This window comes from Marmota marmota, unplaced genomic scaffold, assembly GCF_001458135.2.
Source record: "Marmota marmota marmota unplaced genomic scaffold, marMar, whole genome shotgun sequence".
Taxonomy (NCBI): Eukaryota; Metazoa; Chordata; class Mammalia; order Rodentia; family Sciuridae; genus Marmota; species Marmota marmota.
The window spans coordinates 42,643,549-42,668,269 of record NW_026000026.1 but is presented as its reverse complement, the minus strand read 5'-3'; the positions used below and the strand labels follow the sequence as shown (position 1 = coordinate 42,668,269).

At 38.4% G+C, this 24,721-nt stretch overlaps 1 protein-coding gene across 6 annotated transcripts; it reads right to left on the bottom strand.

Moving 5' to 3' along the window:
• Nucleotides 1-684: 684 nt before the first annotated feature.
• On the bottom strand, nt 685-24,670 carry Znf133 (zinc finger protein 133). Of its 6 annotated transcripts, none has more exons than XM_048811343.1 (6): nt 24,555-24,670; nt 23,273-23,454; nt 16,719-16,795; nt 11,954-12,080; nt 10,049-10,144; nt 685-2,592 (listed from the first exon to the last, which is right to left on the bottom strand). In XM_048811343.1, the coding sequence occupies exons 3-6, from the start codon at nt 16,719-16,721 to the stop codon at nt 854-856; spliced, it is 1,965 nt and encodes a 654-aa protein (XP_048667300.1). In that variant the 5' UTR covers nt 16,722-16,795; nt 23,273-23,454; nt 24,555-24,670; the 3' UTR covers nt 685-853. The 6 variants fall into 6 exon arrangements, with proteins under 6 accessions (XP_048667300.1, XP_048667301.1, XP_048667304.1 ...); XM_048811344.1 differs by having other exon boundaries at nt 23,273-23,451; nt 24,555-24,660; XM_048811347.1 differs by lacking the exon at nt 24,555-24,670 and adding an exon at nt 24,342-24,450.
• Nucleotides 24,671-24,721: the final 51 nt, after the last annotated feature.

Here is a 24,721-nt window from a genome sequence, read left to right as displayed (position 1 = left end):
TGTAATCCTAGCCACTCGGGAGGATGAGGCAGGAGGTCCACAAATTTGAGGCCAGCCTGTCTTTAAAAAAAAAAAGAACTGGGAGGCCAGGTAACTCATGGTGAAGCATCCCTGGGTCCAATCCCTAATATAAATAAAAAATAAAAAGAGCTATAAAAAGCCAAGGGAAGAGGGTAGCTGCAGATAAAACTGGGAGATTCCGCCTTCTCACCTAAATTCCCTACATACACTTCTTTTTATTTATTATTATTATTTTTTTTTAGTTATACATGGACACAATATCTTTATTTTTTAAATGTGGTGCTAAAGATCGAACCCAGTGCCTCACATGTGCGAGGCAAGCACTCTGCCACTGAGCCACAACCCCAGCCCCTACATACACTTCTTAAGATTCTCCTCACACAAAGTCACTGAGTGACTCAGTCCTTACGTCTGCTAAGGGGCTGAATTCTTACGTAATTGTATCTGTATCATTCCATATTTCTTTTTTTAATATTTTTTAGTTCTAAAAAAATTGTTTAGTTGTGAATGGATTTTTTATTTTACTTCTTTATTTATATGTGGTGCTGAGGATCAAACCCAGGGCCTCACATATGCCAGGCAAATGCTCTACCACTGAGCCACAACTCCAGCCCTTCATTCCTTATTTCTTATAAGATGTGAGAATGAGGCACACAGCTAAAGTTCCAGATTTATATAGAAGCAAAGTTTATTAGAACAAAAGGCCACAAAACATGGAGATTTACTGGGGAGAAAATACGCTAAATTAATGTCCTCTGGTCACTTATGGAATGCATTTTCCGACTCCATTACATGGAAGTATAAAGATTTTGACCATCAGTCCTCTCCACTTTCAAAGGGAATACAAGGGATCAGATTGCCCCAAGCAGGGCTCCGAGGTGGGCTGGAGTGTCGGTTTGTGGTGGATGCACTTCCTGTGTCTCTTGAGATGAGATTTCTGCCTGAAGCCTTGCCCGCAGGCCTTGCACATATAAGGTTTCTCCCCCTTGTGTGCCATCTGATGTGAGATGAGGTGTGACTTCAGGATAAAGCCTTGGCCGCACTCTCGGCACACAGAAGCCTTCTCTTCTGAGTGTACCTGCTTATGTGTGATTAAGGCCGACTTATTGCTGAAGCCTAGTCCACACTGCCTGCACATGTAAGGCTTCTCCCTTGAGTGCTTCCTCCTGTGCCTAATAAGCCCTGCCTGGTGACTGAAGCCTCGCCCACACTCCCGGCACACATACGGCCTTTCCCCTGAGTGTGTCCTTTGGTGTGCAACGAGATTTGACTTCTGGCTGAAGCCTCGCCCACACTCCTCACACACCATGGGCTTTTCCCCTGAGTGTGTCCTCTGGTGTCTGATGAGGTTTGATTGCTGGCTGAAACCTCGACCACAATCCTTGCACACGATTGGCTTCTCCCCTGAGTGAATGTTCTGGTGTCTGTTGAGGTGTGACTTCAGACTGAAGCCTCGCCCACACACCCCACACACATACGGCTTCTCCCCCGTGTGTGTCCTCCTGTGAGAGATGAGGGTTGAGTTCTGGCTAAAGCTGTGCCCACATACCCCACACACATAAGGCTTCTCCTTTGAGTGTGTCCTCTGGTGGTTGACAAGGGTGGTCCTCTGCCTGAAGCATCGCCCACACTCCTTACAGGCATAAGGCTTCTCCCCCGAGTGTGTCCGCTGGTGGGAGATGAGGTTTGACCTATCACTGAAGCCAAGGCCACAGTCGCTGCACACAATAGTCTTCTCCTCTAGGTGCGTCCTCTGATGTCTAACGACAGCTGACTTTTGGCTAAAGCCTTTGCCACACTCCCGGCACACATAAGGCTTCTCCCCCGAATGTGTCCTCTGGTGTATGATGAGGTTTGACTTCTGACTAAAGCCTCGCCCACACTCACTGCACATATAAGGCTTCTCACCCGAGTGTGTCCTCTCATGAATGATGAGGGTTGACTTCCGGTTGAAACCGCGACCACACTCCCTGCACACGATGGGTTTCTCTCCAGAGTGTGCCTTCTGGTGTCTGGAAAGGCTTTTCTTTAGACTGAAGCCTTTTTCACACACGCCACACACATAAGGCTTCTCCCCTGAGTGTATCCTCTGGTGACTAAGGAGGTTTGTCATCTTGCTGAAGCCCAGTCCACACTCTCCACAGTTGATGGTTCCAAATCTGAGGACTTCTATCCTCTTCAGCAATTTGTCTGTTTCCTCAGGGTTCCCTGTCTGAGCTGGGCTGGCCTCCATTTCTACCCCTCTGATGCCATTCTGAGAGCTGACTGGCTGCCTTTGGGGTGGCTTGGAAAAAGCTCCCAAAGATCTTTTTTTTATCCTACCAAACAAAGGCTTGGTCCCTTCTCTCTCTTGGCCTTCTGCCTGATCACTCCAGGAGCTTCCATCAGAGGCTTGCTGCTGCTGCGTCTGGTCCTCCAGGCATGGATCCCCAGGCTCGACATGACTTTCTGCACACAAGCATGTGAAGATCCAGGGGGGATGATTACACAGCACCTGCTGCACAGGGAATTTCTTACTGGAGAAATCCGGAGGGCACAAAGGACCAGGCTGGAGTTCTGGCTTTGCTTCTGCTGCAGAGAAAAAAACTGAGTCAGAACAGAGTCCTCAGAGGGACAGCCCAAACAATCTGCCTCATCTAATGGTGAGTCTTGATCCCATTCTTCAAAATGCTTAAACTGAAGTGCTACCCAACCAAGACTTCTTAATACGACCTACTTTCCAGACCATACGCCATACATCTTCTACTATAATCCAAAAACCACTACAGAAGTGAGGCTATAAAAGCATCACAGGCAGTTCGGGTATGTAAATAGGGCCACAAGCCACAGCCTCCACATAATTACCTTTGAGCTAATATCACACACTGATAGGAACCCTGTCTGTAAGTTTTTTTGTTTTTTATTGTTTTTGACTGACAGCTATAACTGTAAGGCCCAGGTGAAATGTCTTTCCCCATTTCCCTGGTATGACAAATGGACAAAAAGAGCAGTCATTCAGACTGGCCAGAGGACCCTAGACTAGAAAGTAACATACATGAGTGGTTAAAGAGACAGTGTGTGAAACACTCTGAGGCTCACATCCACTGACAAATATGTAGAGAAGAGTACTTTGTGTCAAAATTTCTACAAGGCAGTAGGCCCTCAGCATTGGTCAACACAAATGTAGTCAGACAACACAAACTAACTTAAAAGATGCTCCCTCCTGGTGTCCCTGACCAATCCCTAAGAACTGTTAATTTCCATAATTAATGTAAATTTCTCCCAGTAACCAGTGTAAAAAAAGATTTTCCAGGCTGGGGACATAGTTCATGGTAGAACACTCATCACCTAGTATGCATGAGGCCTTGGGTTCAACTCTCAGCACAAAGAAAAAAAAGAAAGAAAAAAATTCCTGCATAGTACTTCTTGTGTAGGAAATGTTAACATTAAATATATTGTTTCATTGCTATTGGTCCTAGTCAGCTAAAACAATCAATAACCAAGCAATCTGAGAGGTATAGATCTTAAGTCTACCTAAATATTCTTTTGTGAGCAATAATAAAACTTTTTTTTTTTGAATGAGAGAGTGAGGGAGAGAGAATTTTAATATTTATTTTTTTTTAGTTGTCAGTGGACACAACATCTTTGTTTGTATGTGGTGCTGAGGATAGAACCCGGGCCGCAGGCATGCCAGGCGAGCGTGCTACCGCTTGAGCCACATCCCCAGCCCTCAATAATAAAACTTATTAGAAATGTGTACCCATCTAGATTCCAGAATGATTCTCTTATACAGAATGTTATTTTGACTCTGATTATCATAATTAGCATAATAATTAATTAATTAATTATAATTAGTATAATTACCCTTTCCTAACACTTAAAAATTTTGTCTCTTTCCACTCAGAAAAGCATGAAATGAATACCTTCCTTTTGTGTTTCAGTGCCTGGCAAGTAAATAGCTCACCTTCTTTCCTTTCAGTAGCTCCAATGACCTTTACTTCAGACTTGGATGACAGGATGAGAAACCACTGATCTAGCCTGATGCCTGCCTCTCCCCAGTCCCACTGCTGTCATGCACAGTAACTAGAATTGGTTGTCCAGTGGTCCCTCAAGACTGTTCTCAGCAGTGACTGAACCTGACTGCTTTCATTGAGCTCTCACTGTTTATTTTACTTAATCTAGCTTGTCTGAAATTCCAGAGCTCATAACTGGTTTCATTATTTCTATTTCTGGCCAGTTACTCCTTAAGAGTAGGGTAACTCTGGAGTGGGTAGCGTTTTTAGATTTGATTTGTTGGCTCTTTTTCCTCTTGAATATGACAGAAGGAAAGCCTGTTGCTGATATCTCCTTGGTCAATATTCATACACATTAGATCACAGGGACATGGTAAGCAGATCTTTCGGCGTAGAAGGTACTCCTATGTCTATTCTGGATAAGTTGGGTGACTGTGATTTTGATACAGGAAATACCCCTACTCATCCTTATGGGGACCAAAGTCTCTGATATGTATACTAACTTCTGTGGCTATACATAAAATGGCAGGCTTTTTATTATTATTATTTTTGGGGGGGAATTGAACTCAGGGGTACTTGACCACTGAGCCACGTCCCTAGCCCTATTTTGTATTTTATTTACAGACAGGGTCTCACTGAGTTGCTTAGTGCTTCACAATTACTGAGGCTGGCTTTGAACTCGCGATTCTCCTGTCTCAGCCTCCCAAGCCGCTGGGATTATAGGTGTGTGCCATTATGCCCAGAAAATGGCAGGCTTTTATTTCCACAAAACACAATTTGGAATTATAGTGGGCTCTTAAGAAAAATTTTAACTTTTAACATGGCTTTAACATCTATATGGAATAACAGAAGAAGCAGGAAAAATGAAATTTCAATTCTCCATTGGTCAACCTTTTGTGTTGGTTGTAAAATTGGCCATTATGTGTACACTTTAGGAATATTTAGTCTGAGAAAGACTGAACAGAAATACTATCAAATCAACTAATCCATTTATAAAATATTGTAAATCTAGAGGTGTTCCTGTACTGATAGGTTTATAGAGACTAGTGAGTACTGATACAATTGTAAATTTTTAAAACCCAGGAATATCCATATTAAAATAAAAAAGGAGGGCTGGGAATGTAGCTCAGTGTTAGAGGACATGCTTAGAATGCACAAGGTCCTGGGTTCAATCCACATTGCCAAAATAAATAAATGAACTCCTAATGATTTTGATGGTCTGGTTTCTGAAGGGAATTTTCTTTATGCAGCTGGACAGGTAGATCTAAAGAAAAAAGTTGCTGGGCTCATTGGCACACAGCTGTAATCTCAGCTGAGGCTACAAGTTTGAGGCTGGCCTTGGCAATTTAGTAAGAATGCTGTCTCAAAATAAAAATAAATAAAATGTCTGCACATGTAGCTCAGTGGTAGAATGTCACTGGGTTTAATCCCCAGTACCTCAAAACAAAAAAATGAAAAAGAAAAATGTTTAATTTTAGTTAAGTTAGGAATCATGATTATCAGGTTACACTGAAAGAATAAGAGACACTCAGGGCTTAAAAAGAACTTTAATAGCTGGCATATAACTATAAAAGGGGAATTAATAATTCAAAAATTCAGTAAAGTCTTGAAATTAGGTGAAATGTCTCTTTCCTGACTTCATTACAGTGTAAATACAGCATTAATATAACATTTTAGTGATTAAAAAAACTTGCTTCAATTTCTTAAAGTTAGTTTAATTAAATTTCCAAGACTCTACTGATTGGAGAAATCATAAGCTAAAATTACACTCAGAAATGTTTAATGTTAGGAGAATGTAGACATACATGTCCAAACAATGTAATTTGCAAGCAGTGCCAGAATTATTGGAAATTTATGGTTCCTCTACTCAAAGTAGACTTCTGAAATAGAATATTTTTCCAGGCAATTTTAACATCAACACTGATCGTGTTCCTTTTCAATTTCTAAGATTTCTTGTTAGATAATGAAAATTAATATTTTTGTTTAAGAACTAATAAAAATGAATATATTTATTATGGACATGTTTTGAAATGTGAATACATTGTAAAATGGATAATTCAAACTAATTAATACGTATTACCTCCTGTAACTATCATTTTGTGATAAGGACATCTTATATCTACTCTCAGTGATTTTCAAGAATTCAATACATTGTTAATAACTATGGTCACCATGTATACAATATATCCCTTGAATTTATTCCTATCTGAAATATTTTAGCCTTTGACCAACATCTCCCCAACTACTTCTCACTCACCCCCAACCCCTAATAACCACCATTCTACTCTGCTACTGTAAATTTGACATTATTAGATCCACATATAAGTGTGATAGTGTGGCATCTGTCTTTCTGTGTGTGGCCTAGTTACTTAACATAATATCCTCCAGTACATCCATGTTTTTGCAAATAAACCTGTTATGCTTATTTAACATTCTGATCAATGACGTAGAGATGACTCTGCTTTTTGTGTACCTACCCACCTTGTTTTAAGAACTCTGATATTACCTTTCCTCAAACCAAGTACTAAATATGTAATAATAAAACTGTTACAATGTATTTTACACCTAAAATAAGACAGTCTTTTCATCTGTACACCTATATTTTGGGTTTCTAAGATAACTGCCTGGGCAATCACAAAGATTTGTTTCACCATGGATTTGTACACCATTCTTATGACTTTAATCTGTTCAACACTATTGCAAGAGCTGCTATTTTTCTTTAAAAGATCTTTTAAAAAGATATCAGAAAGATAAGTTAAACTTTAAGCCAATTATAGGTAAAGTGCTAATTATTAATATAGTTATATGCTTTCAGGTTGAGGAAAAAAAACGTATAAATGTACAAAGGCCAGGGTATATGGCATTCACTTATTCTAGAATGCACACTCAGAACAGATAAAGCCCCTACCTTCTATTGCTTTCTGTCCCACCTTCCTTCCATGTGCTTGGCTAGACCTACTACCTCTTCCCTCAAGCAGACTGACAATTTTTTCAAACATTAGAGTTGAGTCAATGTCCTTGTTTCAATGCGACTTCCACATCATTGCCTACCATGCATCTTTTAGGACCATCCACACGCCTCTTGATTTCACATCTTTCCCTGCAGACTTGGTAACCTTCTCACATCCTCTCCATCCTCACATTCTAACTCCCAAAGTGACTGTATTTGGAGACTAGGCTTTGAAAGAAGTAATTAATGTTAAATGGGTCATAAAGGTGGATCTTAAACCAAAGGATCGGTGTGCTTATAGAAAAACAAAGAGACAACAAGAGTGTATGAGCATAGAGAAAAGACCACGTGAAGACACAGCAAGAAAATGGCCATCTGTAAGGCCTCAAAGCAACCAAACCAACTGACACCTTGATCTTACACTTCCGGCCTCCCAAACTACGAGAAAATTAATTTCTGGACTGAACTAACACAGATGCCCTGATTTCCTCCTTTCCTACCCATGTAGTAAAACACCTATTCATCTGCCTCACAGCCCCTAAGTGTCATGAAACTTACCAGTTGTTATAATTTATGAAAGGATTAAAGTCCCTATTAAAAGACAACACCACTTGGTTTGACATAAAATGCAATACTAGTGACATGCAGACGCTTACAAGCAAAACACCCAGATCACATTATTGTCATGTAAAAATTAAATAAGGCTGAATAAAAAAATACCATACCAAAAATATACATAAGAAAGTAAGGTGCTAAGACAATAAGAAATAAAAAGGAAGTTATGAAATAAAGAGAACATTAATGTTACATACTTCATTAAAAAATGAGAGAAAATTGTCATGAGCCTTTACACATCTAATAAATACAAAGAAGTGAAATAAAGAGTTGAGTCAAAAACTGAGAAATAAGTGGAGAATTTGATATTAATTGCAATAACCATGATGAGCTTTATGACACCCACAAGCAGTTGAAAATCATAAACAAAACTTGAAAAATAGCAATAGTTTCTATTAAATATGTTATATTTCCTTGATTTTAAGACAGAATTAATTGTAAGGCTCTATATTAAATTTAATAAAACCGAGAGGAAAAAATTTCTTGCCCAAAAAAATATACCTTAAAAAAAAAAATACACCTTTTGTTCCTTCCTCATTTTCTCCCCTTGTTACGTGTACTTATTTTATGAACGGGAAGTACAATATTATCAAAGGAATTTAAAAAAAATTAAAACACTTATACACACAATAAAGTTACCTATACCTTTATAATTTAAAATAATGCAAATAAGAAAAAAATTCTCAGCAACTTCTTGCCGTACCCTCTAGGATTCTATCTCCATACAGGCAACTACTAGTAATGGTAAATAACAATAGATTTCTATGCTCACAAAAACATATACTTTTTCACAAACTTCATTTTTATTAACAAAAGACTGAAATGAATAAAATACCATTATGCAAATTTGTCATTTAATAATATATTCATTCAGTATCAACCATTTTTCAAAAGAGGTAAAGAAAAACTTGCTTATAATTAATGAACAGAAAATGAAAAATCTCATCACAAAAATAGAAAATTATAAAACTAAATGAAAATTACAGAACTGAAAAACATCTTAAAAATATTACTGGTGAGAGTCAGTAGAGATGGCAGATGAGACAGTAAACTTGGAGAAGAGCAACAGAAATTATCCAATCTGCAGAAAGAACAAGAATAAAAAACTTCTAAAAATGTGTAATTTTTGATCTAAAAGGGAAGAGTAAGAATATGGCAGAGAAAAACATGTGAAGAAATAATATCCTAAAGGTAATCACATCATAGTCAAACTGTTGAATGCCAGAAATATAAGGAGAAATATGAAGAACACATTGGAAGTAGTCAGAGGACACAAAGAAATTATATTCAGGGTAAATAATGATACAACTGACAGCAGATATTTTTTACTCATTATAATGGTGGGCAAAATAGTATCTTTTGTACTTTTTTATTTATTTATTTTTTTAGATGTTGGTGGACCTTCATTTTATTCATTTCTTTATATGTAGTGCTGAGAATTGAACCCAGTGCCTCACACATGCTGGGCAAGTGCTCTACCACTAAGCCACATGCCAGCCTTCAAATAGTATCTTTTAAGTGTTAAAAAATAACTAAATAACTGTTAGGGTTTGGAAGTGAGGTGTCTCCTAAAAGCTCATGTGTGAGATAATGCAAGAGAGTTTAGAGGAAAAATGATTGGGTTATGAGAGTCTTAACCCAATCAGTGAATTGATCCCCTAATGGCATTAACTGAGTGGAAACTGAAGGCAGGTACGATGTGGGTGGAGGAGATGGGTCATTGGGGGTGTGCCTTTGGAGGATATGTTTTGTATCTGGTGAATGGAGTCTCTTTCTTTCTCTCTGCTTTCTGAACATTAATATGAGCCACTTTCCTCAGCCACACTTTTCTGCCATGATATTCTGCCTCACCTTGAGCCCCAAGGAATGGAGCCAGTCTTCTATACATCAGACCTCTAAAACTGTGAGCCCCTAAATAAACTTTTCCTCTCCTAAAATTGTTGTCATGTCTTTTAGTCACAGCAGTGAAAAAGCTGACTAAAACAATAACCAATCTAGAATTCTATATCCAGTAAAAACGTCCTTCAATAGTGAAGATGAAATAAAGACACTTTTGGCAAAATCAAATATGAGAAAATATAATGCCACCTACATCACAAGAAATGCTAATGGACTGTTTAAGGCTGAAGAACAATATTAGGGGAAACTCAAATCTTAAAAAATAAAAATAAAAACAGAAGAAAACAGAAAATGTTAAGTTATACTACATTCTTGAGGTAGCCTGGGTGGAGAAGACAAACTCAGTGAAAGGACAAAAGGGTCCCAGGGGAGGAAGGAGAAAAGAGACGCCAGGAAAGCCCCAATTAGAATGAAAATGGAGGTCTGAAGGGAGGCTGTCTGGCAATCTGAAAGGCAGTTCAAGAAGTCAAGAGAACAAATTCCCTTCCCAACACCTTATCAATGTCTCCTCTCTCCCAACCCTGCCCTCTGACAGTTCTGTGTCCCATTTGCCCAGTGTTCTCCCACTTACCTGGACAGGTAGACAATAGACATTTTCTTTCTTCTCTCCATGTTTCTTTCCCTTGCTCAAGCTGGGTGATGAGTTTTGGTTTAGAAAATGGAATTCCTGCTCTCAGGAAAAGAAAAAACATGGCTGTTGGATGGAGTCAAGGGTCCACTCAAGAACTGAGTCAAATGGTAGTCATCAAGAATACAAACAATAATAAATGCTGGAAAGGATGCAGAGAAAAAGAAACACTTTTACACTATTTTTAGGACTGTAAATTAATACAACCACCATGGAAATTAGTATGAAGGTCCCTCAAAACACGAGGCATGGAATCACCATGACCCAGCTATACCACTCCTCAGTATTTATTCTAAAGAATTAAAGCATACTAAAATGATATATGCATGCTCGTGTTTACAGCAGTACAATTCACAAGAGCCAAACTATGGAACCAGTCTAGGTGTCCACCAATGGATGAATTGGATAAAGAAAATGTGGTATATGTGTGATGGATGACAAAAAGAGGCCTGGATGTAAAATAAATTATAAGAACACTAGCAATGGCTGTGCAGTGCATATCTATAATCCCAGGATCATGAGTTCAAAGCCAGCCTCAGCAACTTAAAGAGGCCCTAAGCAACTCACTCCCTGTCTCTAAATAAAATATTAAAATGGGCTGGGGATTTGGCTCAGTGGTAAAGCGACCTTGGGTTCAATCTATGGTACAAAGAACAAAACACACACACACACTCTCTCTCTCTCTTACAATAAACTGTTCCTAGGAAAGGAAGAACTACCCTCCCCTTTTAGTCAGCTCTTCAGGAAACCTGAACCTAATTAACACCGTAGACCCCTATCTTTTAGATTGTAAATAACCACCTCTAGGAATCCAACTGCACCTCAGGAGATGTAAGAAAGGAAGACTCTGCTTCTGTAAACAAGTTCCCCTGCTAGAAATCCAGCCCACTCTGTCTTCTATTGTATAGACTAGAAATTATTTTATGGCAACAGATAACCTATAAATGTTGTGAGAAACTGGAGATGGGGGCTCAGAATTTGGAGTCTGATCTCCTCTGGGCCCACTGGTGTAAAATAAATTTTGAGTTCTCCCACCTTCCAAGTGCCATTGCAGCTTCTTGACTGGTCTGATTCCCACAACATATATACATAATGGGGTTTTATTCAGCCATAAAGAAAAATAAAATTATGTCATTTGCCTGAAAATAGAGACCATTATTTTAAGCGAAATAAGTCAAGTTCAGAAGGTCAAGGGTCAAATGTTTTCTCTCATATGTGGAAGCTAGAGAGGAAAAAGGAAAAAAAAAAGTGGGGCGGGGTGGGAGGATTTCATGAAAATCAAAGGGAGATCAGTAGAATCAGTAAAAGGGACCAGGGGGTAGGAGAAGAGAAGTTCTGGGGAGTGATATTGGCCAAATTATATTGTTATATTGCTTGTATAACAAAAAATTCTACCATTATATACAACTATGCACCAAATAAAACGTGGGGGCGGGGGGGAGAATTCATAGTCAAACTGGGTGAGGACCTTCTATAGTACAAAAACCTGAAAATAATGGGGAAGATTAACTCAGATGAGAGCACACTGATTCTATTCAATGCCAGATGGATAAATGCCTATAAAAAAAATTTAGTTAACTTAAAAAGAGAGCCCAGCCTAGAGGAAAAGGTCTAGAAATGCGGAGTATTACAACACACACACCCCCAAACACACACACACACACACACACAAACTATTCATTTCCAATTCTACAAAATGAGACCTTTCCCCAAGGAAACAGGGAACAAAAGGCCTTTGCTTTCTAAGTCCTACCCCAAAGGCCAAGTCAGAAAGCAAGATGGCTACTTCAAGCTTAGCCCAAACTTCCCAGCAGTAAGAATGTAATTTCTAAGAGATACCACACTTACCCAGAGAGACCAAGTTGCTATAGTTCTCCAGCATCACCTCCTTGTACAGAGTCCTCTGAGCAGGGCTCAGCAGGCTCCACTCCTCCTGGGAGAAATCCACAGCCACATCCCTGAATGCCATGTGTGCCTGTAACACAAAATAGAGCCTGCTCTCCTGCTTGCTCATGGCTCAGGGTGAGAGCCATGGAGAAGGCTACTCTGGGGAGGCAATGAAATACACAGATCCTGCTTTTGACTGTTGCCATGTGTTCCAAGACATTTAAATCCCATGTCTATTCAGCCAGCAGCATTTGGGAGCCTACATACTCAAGGTCCTCAGTGGACTATCTGGGATATACATGTGAAATTAAGAGTCCCTAAGTTTGCGAAACTTTAGATCTAGTCAAAAGAACAAATGACATTAAATAACAATAAAGCACAACAGACTGTTTGAGTTTTAAGAATTTAAAAGAGGGGCTGGGGATGTGGCTCAAGCAGCCTGGCACGTGCGGGGTGCTGGGTTCGATCCTCAGTTCCACATAAAATAAAAATAAAAGATGTTGTGTCCACTGAAAACTGAAAAATAAAATTAAAAAAAAAAAGAATTTAAAAGATCAGGGCCTAGCTCAGTGGTAGAGTGCCCACCTAACGTGAGCAAAGCCCTGGGTTTGATCTCCAGTACCACAAAAGAAAAGGAAAAAAAAAAAAAAGAATTTAGAAGATCAAATAGGTATCATATTAGCATTAAAATAGCTGTGTGATTAAAGTTCATACAGTTCCACACTGGCAAAGACTAATCTAAAATTCAGTTTTTCCCCAAATCCCACAGATCTCAGCTTTTCTAGCCTGAAGCACAAGTGGGGAGTGGTGAAGTATTTGAACCATAGTGTTTGGGTTTGAGGCCCACCTCTGCCACTAATGTCTCAGATTTCTCAACTGGGAAACAAGAATAACAATACATTAAACTTCTCAGGCTGAGGATGTAGCTCAGTGACATAGTACTTACCCAGCATGCGTGAGGTCCTGGATTCAATCCCCCGTCACCAAAAAAAAAAAAAAAGAAAGAAAAGAAAAGAAAAAAAAATTTCCTCCTCACACTAGATACTAACAGTGGAACTTCTTGACCATTCAATTAAAAAACTAATCTCCCCATCCTGTTCTAATCCCCTTGCTTAGTTTTATTCTTTTTATCTCCTTAGCACTATTTCAAAGTGGAAGACACATTGGGATGAAGTTTCCTAATACTGGGCCTGGAACTGGTCTTTAAATGGATTCACAATATTGCACGACCATCATTGCTATCCATCTAGAGAATATTTTCAGCACTTCCATAACTCAAACTCTTTAACCAATGAACAATAACTTCCCATTCTCTCCTTCCTCCAGATCCTGGTAGTGACCATTTTATTTTCTGTCTCTACATATTTGGTTATTCTCTATACCTAAGATAAGGGGATCACACAAAGTTATGTCTTTTGGTGGAAGGCAGCCCAATGCCTTCTGCTTTCTGAGATTTCTAAAAAAATTTCTGATAATCTCATCGAGGATCTCTTGTATATAAGGCAGCTTTTTTCCCACTGTTTTCAAAATTCTTTTGATGATTTTGGCTTTTGATGTTTTGATTATAACATGTCTTGATGTAGGTCTCTTTGAATCTATCCGGGTACTGGGATTGAACCCTGGGGCATTTTACCATTGAGCCATATCCTCAGCCGTTTTAAATTTTTTATTTTGAGACAGGATCTCACTAAATTGCTTAGGGCCTCACTAAGTTGCTGAGGCTGGTCTCAAACTTGGTCCTCCTGCCTTAGCTTCCCAAGTTGCTGGTACTACAGGCCTGTATCACAGTACCCAACAATGTTATATCTTCTTGTGTTTGGCGTATTTCATGTAGCATTCATCTTCAAGATTCATTTACACAGAAGCATGCACTCAGAATTTCATTCCTTCTTCACTGCATATACATACTATATTCTGTTTATTTTACCAATGGGCATAGTTTCCAGCTACTGTGAATAATTCAGTCATACACACTGGTATATAAATATTTGTTTGAGTTCTTACTCTCAATTCTTTTGTGTATACATCCAGAAGTAGAATTACTGGATCAAATGGTAAGTTTACAGTGAACATCTAAACCATGGCAGCCAGTACGCATATGTAAGGATACCATCACTAATCATTACAGAAATGTAAATGAAGACCACAAGGACATACTACTTTACACCTATAATAATGGCTAGAACCAAGAAAATAAAGTACAGAGAAATAAAAATTAGCAGATGTACCATTTTCCACAGCAGGTGCACCATTTTATATTTTCACTAGCAATGTAGGAGGACTGTATTTTATTCCATTGGTCTCTAAATCTATATTTATGCTAGTATCCTCTCTGCATACAGAGGTTTTTAATTCTTTTTTTTTAACCTTTATTTTATTTATTTATTTTTATGTGGTGCTGAGAATCGAACCTAGTGCCTCTCACGTGCTAGGCGAGCGCTCTACCACTGAGCTACAACCCCAGCCCAGGTTTTTAATTCTCAAAGAACCAATTTCAAGTGTCATTAATTTTCTCTATTATTTTTCTTTCCTTTCCTTAGATGTTACTTTACAAATTTTTATTTTTTATCTGTTCTAATTAGTTATACATGACAGAATGCATTTTGACACATCATACATAAATGGAGGTCCTTCTCATTGTTCTGATTGTTTTCCTCTATTATTTTTCTATTGTTTATATTAATTGACTCTGTTCCAATATTTATTATTTTTCTTTGTACTAGTTTTAGATTTAATTTGCTCTTCCTTTTCTAGTCCTCTGTTTTAAAAAAGATTGCTGCCTGAAAATTTTACTTTTTAAGGCTAAGCAAAACTTCACTATAATACACACATGTACATATATACATTTTTTCTATTCTTCTTTGAGCACTTTAAAAATATCAGCCCAATGCCTTCTGCTTTTTGAGATTTCTAAAAAATGTTCTGATAACCTAATCAAGGATCTCTTGTATGTAAGGCAGCTTTTTTTCTGCTGTTTTCAAAATTCTCTTGATGTTTTTGGGTTTTGATGTTTTGATTATAACATGTCTTGATGTAGGTCTCTTTGAATTTATCCTACTTATACTTTGTTGAGTTTCTTGAATGTTCATATTCATGTTGTTCATCAAATTTGGAAAGTTTCTTGTCATTATTTCTTCATATAATTTCTCTCCTTTTTTCTTTCTCCTTTCCTCTTGGTAATCTCACAATGTAAATGTCGGTCCACTTCCACTTGATCATTTTCCACTTGCTCCATAGACTTTGTTGACTCTTCTTCTGAGTTCCTGACTTAATTTTTTTTTTTTTTTTTTTTTGGTATCAGGAATTGAACCCAGGGGCACTTAACCATTGAGCCATACTCCTCAGCCATTTTTATTTTTTTATTTTGAGATAGGGTCTGCTAGGTTACTTACAGTCTTGCTAAGTTGCTGAGGCTGGCTTTGAATTCATGATCCTCCTGCCTCAGTCTCCCAAGTTCCTGGGATTACAAGTGGGTGCCACTATGTGGACATGATTTAATTTTAATTGTCCTATCTTCAGGTTTGCTTTATTTTGTCTGCTCAAATCTGCTTCAAAATCCCTCTAATGAATTTTTCATTTAATTTATTACACTTTTCAGCTCCAAAATTTCTTTTTGGCTTAAAGTTTTACTTTACATCTCTTTATTTACATTTATATCTTGTTCTTACATTATTTTCTTAACTTTGTCCACATCCTTTAGGTCTTTATGAATCTTTTCAAGTTATTTTAAAGTCATCTTCTGGAAGTCTATATTTCCTATGACCTATTTTTTTCCCCTTTGAATGGGCTATATATTTTTTAACATCTTGTGGTTTTTCTTGAAAATGGAACATTTGAATCTTAAAATATGGCAACTATGAAAGACAGATTCTTCCCCTTATTCAAAGTTTGCTAGGTTTTTGTTGTTTTTAAATTGATATAGGGTATCTCCATGCTAGGATTAGAAGGAGGTATAATGTTATACCTTCCCATAGGTGTACATAGTGACTTTCTAAATTACCCTATAGATGCAGTTGCTTTTTGTCTTAGTCCCGAAATACCTGACATTTGAAAAAGGAAAAGTAAAGGGAGGGGACAGGTGGTGACTCCTTAAATCTCCAGGAAGTCACTTTAGTTGGTGAGGGTTGGAACAACAGCAGACCATCTCTGTGATCAGGAAAGGCAATCAGAACACAGATCCTTGATACCTGGGATATAAAATCCTTATATTCCACCCTGATGCAAGCTGCTCTGGTTAACATGTGCATGGCTGCTGCCACAGGACCAAGAGGATGGGGACAGACGGTACTACTACACTAAGAGCTGATATTAACTGTGATATACCATTCATGCCTTTCCCTGGAAGCTGAAAATTTCAGCTACATTCTTCCAAAACAGGTACATCTGAAAGATTCCACCAGCACAACTGTGATGTAGGTGGGGAGACAGATTACGAGTTCTTCCTATTCTGTTATTGTGATGTCACTCTAAACCAATAGAAGTTGTGAAGCTGAATAAAGGAATGTATATACTGTACTCTGTTTTATACTACAGATTGTGTGTTGCTCAGTGCTAATACTAGGTTAATCACCAAGTCATGGACTGAGCAGAGAGGAATGCTGAATAAGGGTTTCAGTTAAGATGATTCATAGCCTTAAGTGGAGCTGAGTATCAATAAGGCAGTCAGGACAGGAGAAGCGAATGTATCCATCCTTTGATAGCCAGTATGGAGACAGGAAACACTCACCATTCCCCTGGCTCTCCGGGACCCTGTGGCCACTTTTCCTGGACTCCCTAAAGAAGGATGATATTCAGAAGGTAGATCTGGGTAAGGAAAACAGAAATGAGAGGGTGTCAGGTAGAAACACTCTTTCCATGAGTGTGGCAGAGCCTGCTCTTTAACCTTATAAGTGGTAGAGCAGTGGCCAAAGGGAAGTGTGAAAAAGCAAGGAAAAAGTAGTCCTTGGATACAGCAAGTTAAAGGAAAAAACAAGCAAGGACAAAAATGTGAAGTCTTGCAAAACAAAATATTAAAAAAAAAAAAAAAAATCAAAGGACACACAAGCTTTCCTTCCCTTGTAACCAAGCAGAAAGTACTACTTTGTTATACTAATAAGAATTTTCCTGAACTAGAAAAATATCTCAAAAATACTAGACTTTCAATCTGTTTACAGAAATGAATACATGAAATCATCATCTATAAAGAGAGAGAAAATGAGAATCCAAACACTTCAGTTAAAGAAAATTTCACACATACAAAAAAATTATACTGACACAGAAAAATCCATAATAAAACCATAACTTCAAGCTGAATAAAATAGTCTCAAACATTTCAGGATATAAAATAGCATTTTGAATCAAAATCCAAAAACCAAGAAACTAAGATGCAGGCAAAAAGTGAAATCAAAATAAGATATGACTGAACTTTAAAATAAACCCTACTTGTAGGATTACTGCATGCAAAATGAAGTCCAAATTACAAGATGTCCAAGGAAGAATAGATTTAAATAAAAACATGATGGGCACTTAAGAATAACCAGAAAAGAAGAATTAAAAAATGAAATAAAGAAGTAAAAAGGATCAGAGAGAAAGAAGGTAGAATGAAAAACAGACAAAGGAATAACAGTGATATATTCCTAAAAACAAAATAAACAAAAAACAATAGAACAAAACAAGTATTTAAAAGTATAATTAAAGAAACATTTCAAGAATAGATAACCTGATACACTGGAAAAGCTGACTTGTAACTCTAAGACATAGACTAGAAAAACTATCAGATTTTAAACAATAACAACAAAAACCCAAAAAGATTCTAAGCAAAAAATACCAACTACCATCACATTTTTCAAACTCATAATTCAACTATTGTACATTATAGGTGGAAATGTACACCTGCCTACAGGTTACAATGGGTACAGCCACAAAACAGTATGATCGTTCCTCAAAAAATTTAAAATAGAATTATTAAGTAACCTCCATGCCACTTCTAGTTATACACTAGAAATGAAAAGAGTAACTCGAATGAATTATTTGTGTACTCATGTTTATAGCAGCATTATTCACACTGCCAAAAGACAGAAACAACCCAAGTAACAGTAAACAGATGAATAAACAAAAAGTGGTATCTGCAGACAATGGAATTCATCATTCAGCCTGAAAAGAAAGGAAATTCTGAAACATGCTACATGGATGAACCATTAAGATATGCTAGGTGAAATAAACCAAAAATGTAAATATTCAAAGTAAGAAATGACAAGGGAAATAAATATTGAGCCACTAAAAAACTTTAGTTTTTAATGGTGCTGGGGATCAAACCAGAGGCTAACACATGCTGAGCAAGTGTTCTACATTGAGGTACCTCCTCAGTCCACAAAAAAAAAAAAAAAAAAAGAATTTTAAAGTCATATTAGATCATTTTACAGAGCTCTATACAAATAAGTCTGTATACACAGATGTAGTGTACAACTTATCAAAATTGACCCTAGATAGTCAAACTAAACCTTCAAACCAGATGGTCTCTATGCTCTAAAAACTGTCCCAGATAATTGAAAAATAAGAAAAATTTTCTCATTATTTTTATAAAGTAAGGAAAACACTGGGGCTGAAACTTGACAATAGTTCAAAAAAAGAAAATTATGGACTAATTATCACTTACAAATATTGAAAAAAAAATCTAAGTAAAATATTAGGGCTGGGTGCAGTGGCATACACCTGTAATCCCAGGAGGCTAAGGCAGGAGGATCATGCATTCAAAGCCAGCCTCAGCAAAAAATTAAACTTTGCTACTTTTTCCAATAATGTTTACCAACTCAATGAAACCTCTTCTCTAAATAAAATACAAAATCTGGCTGGGGATGTTGCTCAGTGGTCGAGTGGCTCTGCCTTCAAACCCCAGTACCACCCCCACAAAAAAAATATTAGAAAGGAGACTCCAACATCACAATAAGAAAATATTTCACCATGACAAAGTGAAATTTACTCAGATTGGTTCAATATTAGGAAATTTATTATTATAATACACCATATTTGCAGACCTATGGAGAAGTCATGATTATCTCCTTCTTGCCCAGATAGTCCAACAAAACTCAATACCCTAGGGAATGCGAAAGGGTAAGAGAAGGGAGTGGACATGATCAAAGCTTGATATAGGTATGTATGGAATGCCACAGTGAAGTCCATTAATTTGTTCAATTAATGTGTTAATAATTATATTAAAAAACTAAATAACTACTAGTCACTTAAAAAAATCCCTCAAAAATATAAGATTGATGAACTTTTAAAACTCTTTATTTAGAACTAATTTTAGACTTACAGAGAAATTGTAAAAATATCAATTTCCATACACTCTTTACCCAGCTTTCTCTAATGTTAACATCTTAGAAAACCATAATACAATGATCAAAATGAGGCATTAACATTGACACAATACTATTGACTTAATTAAACTTTGCCACTTTTTCTAATAATGTTCTTTTTCTGGTCCAGAATCCAACAGAGTTTCTCACATTTCATTTAGTTTCCATGTATTTAATTTCCTTTCATCCGCAACAGATCTGTGATGTTTTTGAAGAATACTCTCCATTTTGGTTTGTCTGATGTTTTTCATGATTAGAATGAGATTATTTCCCTTTAGGTTACAATACCTCAGAGGCTGTGATGCTGTGTCCTTTTCACTGCATCACATCAATGAGTTCATACTGGTATGTTTCACAACTGGTGATGTTGAACTTGATCTTGGCCACTTGGTTAGGGTGGTGTCTACACTCCATTTATAATGAATAAAGATACTTTGAGATTATGCAAATATCCCATTTCTCTTCAAACTTCCACACACTGATTTTGGCATACTTCTATGAAACCTGTCTGTAACAGTTATTACTATATTTACCAAATGACAATGTTTTATTTTCCTCTTTCATTCTAAACTCATTAATTAGAATTCCGTAAGCAAGAATCTCCCCCATTTATTTGTATTCAATTATTTATTTATATCAGTATGGGTTCATATTTTATCCTAGGGTTTACAATATTGTTATTATTTTGCTGTTCAAATTATTCCAGCTTTAAACACTGGGTGGGTCCCTTCAGGTTGGCCTCATATCTGCCCTAGCCAGTAAATGTGACACGGGTGACAGTATGCCACTTGAGGTTTCAGTCCTAGGGATTAAACCCAGAAACTCTTTGCCCCTAAGCTATATCCCCAGTCCTTTTTATTTCTTACTTTAAAACAAGGTCCTGCTAAGTTGCTAAGGTTGGCCTCAAACTTATAATCCTCCTTCCTTAGGCTGTATAAGTAGATGGTATTACAGATGTGTGCCACCATGCCTGGCTTTACAGGTTTAAGTCATAAGAATGCTAGAAAGCTTTCACTCATGGGAGCCCTAAGAAGTTCAACTACCCTGCAGAAACATGCAGAGAGGCAGAGACTCAAGGACTACATGGAGGATAAGGCCCAGTACCCAGCTGATCCCAGCCTTCCAGCCAACCCACTAAGACACCAAATGTGTGAGGAAATAAATATTGAGTCCCCAAATGACTGCAGTCTAAGTGAGATCTGTAACTCAGAGCACAGGAACCACTTAGCTAATGCAGGTAACACAAAGAATTGGGTGAGATTAACATGGTTGCTCTTCTAAACCACCAGGTTTTAGGTTAGTTGTGCAGTAATCAGTAATGAATAATCAGAACCCTTTCAACATATGGTACCTTCTCTCTTCAGAGTTCTTAATGACAAAAGCACACTCCCCATCATCCATGTGCTTACCTGCCACATCAAACCAGTTACCAAGGTTGACTGATTCCTCCTCTGCCAACTCTCCCCTCACTCTTACCAGCTGAGACACTAGGACAATGGCAAAAGCCTCCTGACACAGTCTATAAAGACCACTGCCCAATGTCCTACTCTGCTTCATCTACTACTCCCAAAATGAGCTCTATATACACAAGGTTGAGTCATTTTTTTGTTCAGTTATTATTTATTGAGCCTCTAAGATGTGATAGGCACTGTTGCAAATACTGGGCATATGGAAGTGAACACAGACAAAAATTCCTTCTTCAATGAAATTAAAATCTAAAGGGGAAAGATGGGCACATGAAATAAATCAATAAAACACAGTTTATCAGTAAGTGATGAGTGACTTGAAGAGAAGTAGAGCATAGAAGAAAAGCAGTAACAGATGTAGGACCAAACGAATTAAAACAAAATAAAAAAAAATTTGTAAAAATGTGGCCACTTTCAAATTTTGGAATTTTAAATAGGGTGATTACGGAAGGAGTTTCTGAAATGATTGAGTAAAATATCTGAAGAATGTAAGGGAGTAAACATATTAGACAAGTGCAAAGACCCTGATGAAAGAGCCAGGCTGGCAAGCGAAGGAACAGATAGATGGTTCACTATATTTGATGTGGTATGACTGAGATGGAGTGGTGGAGATGAAGTCCAAAGTCCAAACTTGTAGGATACTTGTTTTTAACCTTGGTTGGAATAAAAAGCTACTGCAGAGTTTTGAGCAAATGCATGTCATGATTTGATTTGTATTTGAAAGCTCCTTGTGGCTGCTGTACTAAAATCTTTGGGGGGTTGGTGGGGGGTAGTCAAGAGACCACTTGAAGGCAACGATCCAAGTGCACCCTTACAATGACTATGGTGGAAGCAGCAGGGGCTGGAGATTGTTAGAGCTCAGACTTGCTTATTATAGAGTTTGTAAGAGCAAGAAATACATTGAGGATGACTGCAAGGTTTTGAGCCTGAGCAATCTGCCAGATCTCAGACAATCTGTCAAGTTACCATGCAATCTACAAGGAGTTTCCAGGTCTCTGCTTCCTTTTAAAGAACTATCTGTACCTCACTAGGGTGCAGCATGTTTGGGGTGGTGATTGGAATTTATTATTGGATACATTAAATTTGGGTTGTCCATGAGACATCCAAGTGGAAATGTGAGGTAGACAGTAGAAGACTAAGATGTGGAGTTGAAGGTAGAGATGTAGGCTGAACCTCAGAGAGATGACATCTAAAGCCTTGAGATTTGACAGTATCAGCAATAAGAGAACACACTTAGAGAAGACAAGAACTGAACACAATAGAGGCTTAAAAGTAGAGAAGGAACCAGCAAAAGGGACAGAAGAAGAGTACTCTCTGGAAACCAAGAGCAACTGTGTGAAAGGATATTTTAAAGAGGAAGTAAGGAACTATGTAAAGTGTTGCTCAGAACTGACCATGGTATTAAGTCACAGAGAGAATAATGGAAACATTAACAAGGTTATTTTTGATAAGTAGGACCAAAAAAGCTTTATTGTAGTGTGTTTGAGAGATGACAGAAGGATAGAAATGGAGACAGAAAAATAGAGATAATTTTTTTCAAGGAGTTCAACTTTAATGGAAGCAAATGCACAGGGCAAGGAAGTGGAGAATAGACAGAAGGATAAGGTGGTATAGTATGATGACATAGAAAAGGAAAAGGAATCGAGGAGTATGCATGGGTGGAACCAAAGGATGCAATTGCCATCAAATCAAAAGTAAGTTTGGAAAGAACAGGAAAACTGAGAGGCCCAGGTTGTGTCACGAAGTAGAAGTTACTGTAAGAGTAGAGACAGGCAGAGACAGGGTAAACCATCAAGAATTCCAGATACTTTTCTCTCTCCTGCTTCTCACCAGGGCTGTTTTAACTGGGGGAAAAAGACAACTGGGGAAAATTAAATATGGACTGGGTATTAAATATTAATAATCATTAATTTTATAAGGTGTAACAATGAAATTATACATGTTAAAATTATAAACATCAAAATAAAATTATACATATGTATATACAACCTTATGTGTTAGAGATGTCTTCTCAAGTTATTTGCAGGTGAATTGATAAAACTGGAATTTGCTGTAAACTACTCTAGCATGGAAAAAAATAAATAAGGGCACTGGAAGACACAAGAACTAAACACTGACAATTCCTTTTTTTTTTTTTTTTTGGTGGTGGTGCTGAGGATTGAACGAACCCACGGCCTTGTGCATGCAAGGCAAACACTCTACCAACTGAGCTATATCCCCAGCCCCAGAAACGCTGACAATGTCACAGCACCAGAGAACCCGTGGAAATGAGAAGCCTGAAAAATGCTGAGAGGAGAAACGTAAGGAGTTATGAATGAGGACAGTAGATTGGACTATCTGTGAAAACTGTCTCCCTTACAACAGGCCTGTTTTCCTATAGGAACCAGCTGGGTCTCTGATCGTAGATGACAATAGATGGCAAAGTTGAACAAAAGAAACCTACTCACAAACTGAGATGCAAAAGGTTAAGTGGCACTGACCTGAAGCTGAGCAGTCAGGAGCCCAGGAGTCCTTCCTTTCCCCACCAGGCAGTCTTCTCTAGGCAGCCAGGGGTCATATGAGGCAGAACAAGAATAAAAAGCATTCAGGAAAGTTGGTGGAAATCCTTAAGCTGCAACAGGGTAGCACCACCTCTTCCTTAAAAGTATCAAGAATGGACCTGCTACAGAAGGAAAGAAGAATTATGAGCAGCTTCCCAAGAACAGAGCTGAGATATTAGTCTAACAACCTGCCCTGACAAAATGTTGACACCAAGCATGAAGTGTTCCTTTCTACTACTATTAATGAAAGGTAAAACTTACAGAGCACTTAGTGTATACCAGAGTCTATTCCAGTTATTATATGAGTTTTATCTCATTCTATCCTCACAACATCCCAATGAAGTAGATGGTATTACCATTTTGCAGATGAAAAAAGCTGAAGCCCAGTGAGATCAGTCTCTTGCCCAAGGTGACAAAACTATAAAGTGACAGCCTGTAGAAATCAGACTGCGGAGACCAGGTTGTAAGAACTCTCAGTGTGTTCAACTTTGAGATGAATTACCTTTGGTCATGTAGAAGTTAAGTGCTAAATCTGGATGACAAGTCTGTGGAGTTCTGTTTCTGGCTATTCGAAATTTCTCCATAATAAATCTTTAAAATGTTGTGATTTTTATTGTCAGTGAAAAACTTGCCAAATGGGCCCCAGCTCAACCTCCTCCTCCAAGGCGAATTGGAAGCCTATGATCACGCCACTGTGGCCACTCCACAATCGGTCAAACCTGGACGTGTTTGGCAAAGCCGAGGGGTGATTGGATCCGAAGGCCACCACCAGCCCCCAAACAACCCAAAGCCTGGGAACGCTGGGCCCTAGAGACAATTCCTACCCACCACTTAGGAAGTATCAGACCCTGAAAAGCCTACTTACTCAACCCCACCGAAACGATTATGGCATGAGCAATCTCTTCTTCCAATACCGGGATCCCAACCAAGGCCACCACCCACAAGAACCCCAGGACAGAAGGTCAGAGCCCTGCACCCAGCTACTACCCGGTTCGCGATTGAGGTTCACCTCACTCATTCGGAGATGCGCACCCACACTCCCAAAATAAGACATCCGGGAGAGGATGGCCTGAGCCACGCCAGGGCGTCCCCTTCTCTCCCCGCTTCCCTGCGCCATCCGCACGGTCCCCAGGCTCATCCCATAGACTAGCCTTTCAGGACCTTCTTTTCCGGGCAGAAAAGAGCACCGCCACTGCAAGAGTCCCTCGGAAATCTCACTCACCAGCGCCACCAAAGAACAAGGGGTCTCTCCAGCCACCGGCTGGGGCTCTTCTTCATCAGGGCGTCGGGACTACACCACCCAGAATCCTCGGCTTGCCGGGGGCGGGGGGGGGGGGGAAACCACACCTCCCAGGATGCTCAGCGCAACCAGAAGCGCGCTGACCGCCG

What these genes read in the sequence shown, in the direction of transcription:
- Znf133 (XM_048811343.1), bottom strand. An exon ending in TAGCAACTTGGTCTCTCTGG is followed by an intron (nt 10,145 to 11,953) that starts GTAAGTGTGGTA and finishes TCCTGAGAGCAG; the next exon opens with GAATTCCATTTTCTAAACCA. An exon ending in TCTATTGTCTACCTGTCCAG is followed by an intron (nt 2,593 to 10,048) that starts GTAAGTGGGAGA and finishes TTTTCTCTGCAG; the next exon opens with CAGAAGCAAAGCCAGAACTC.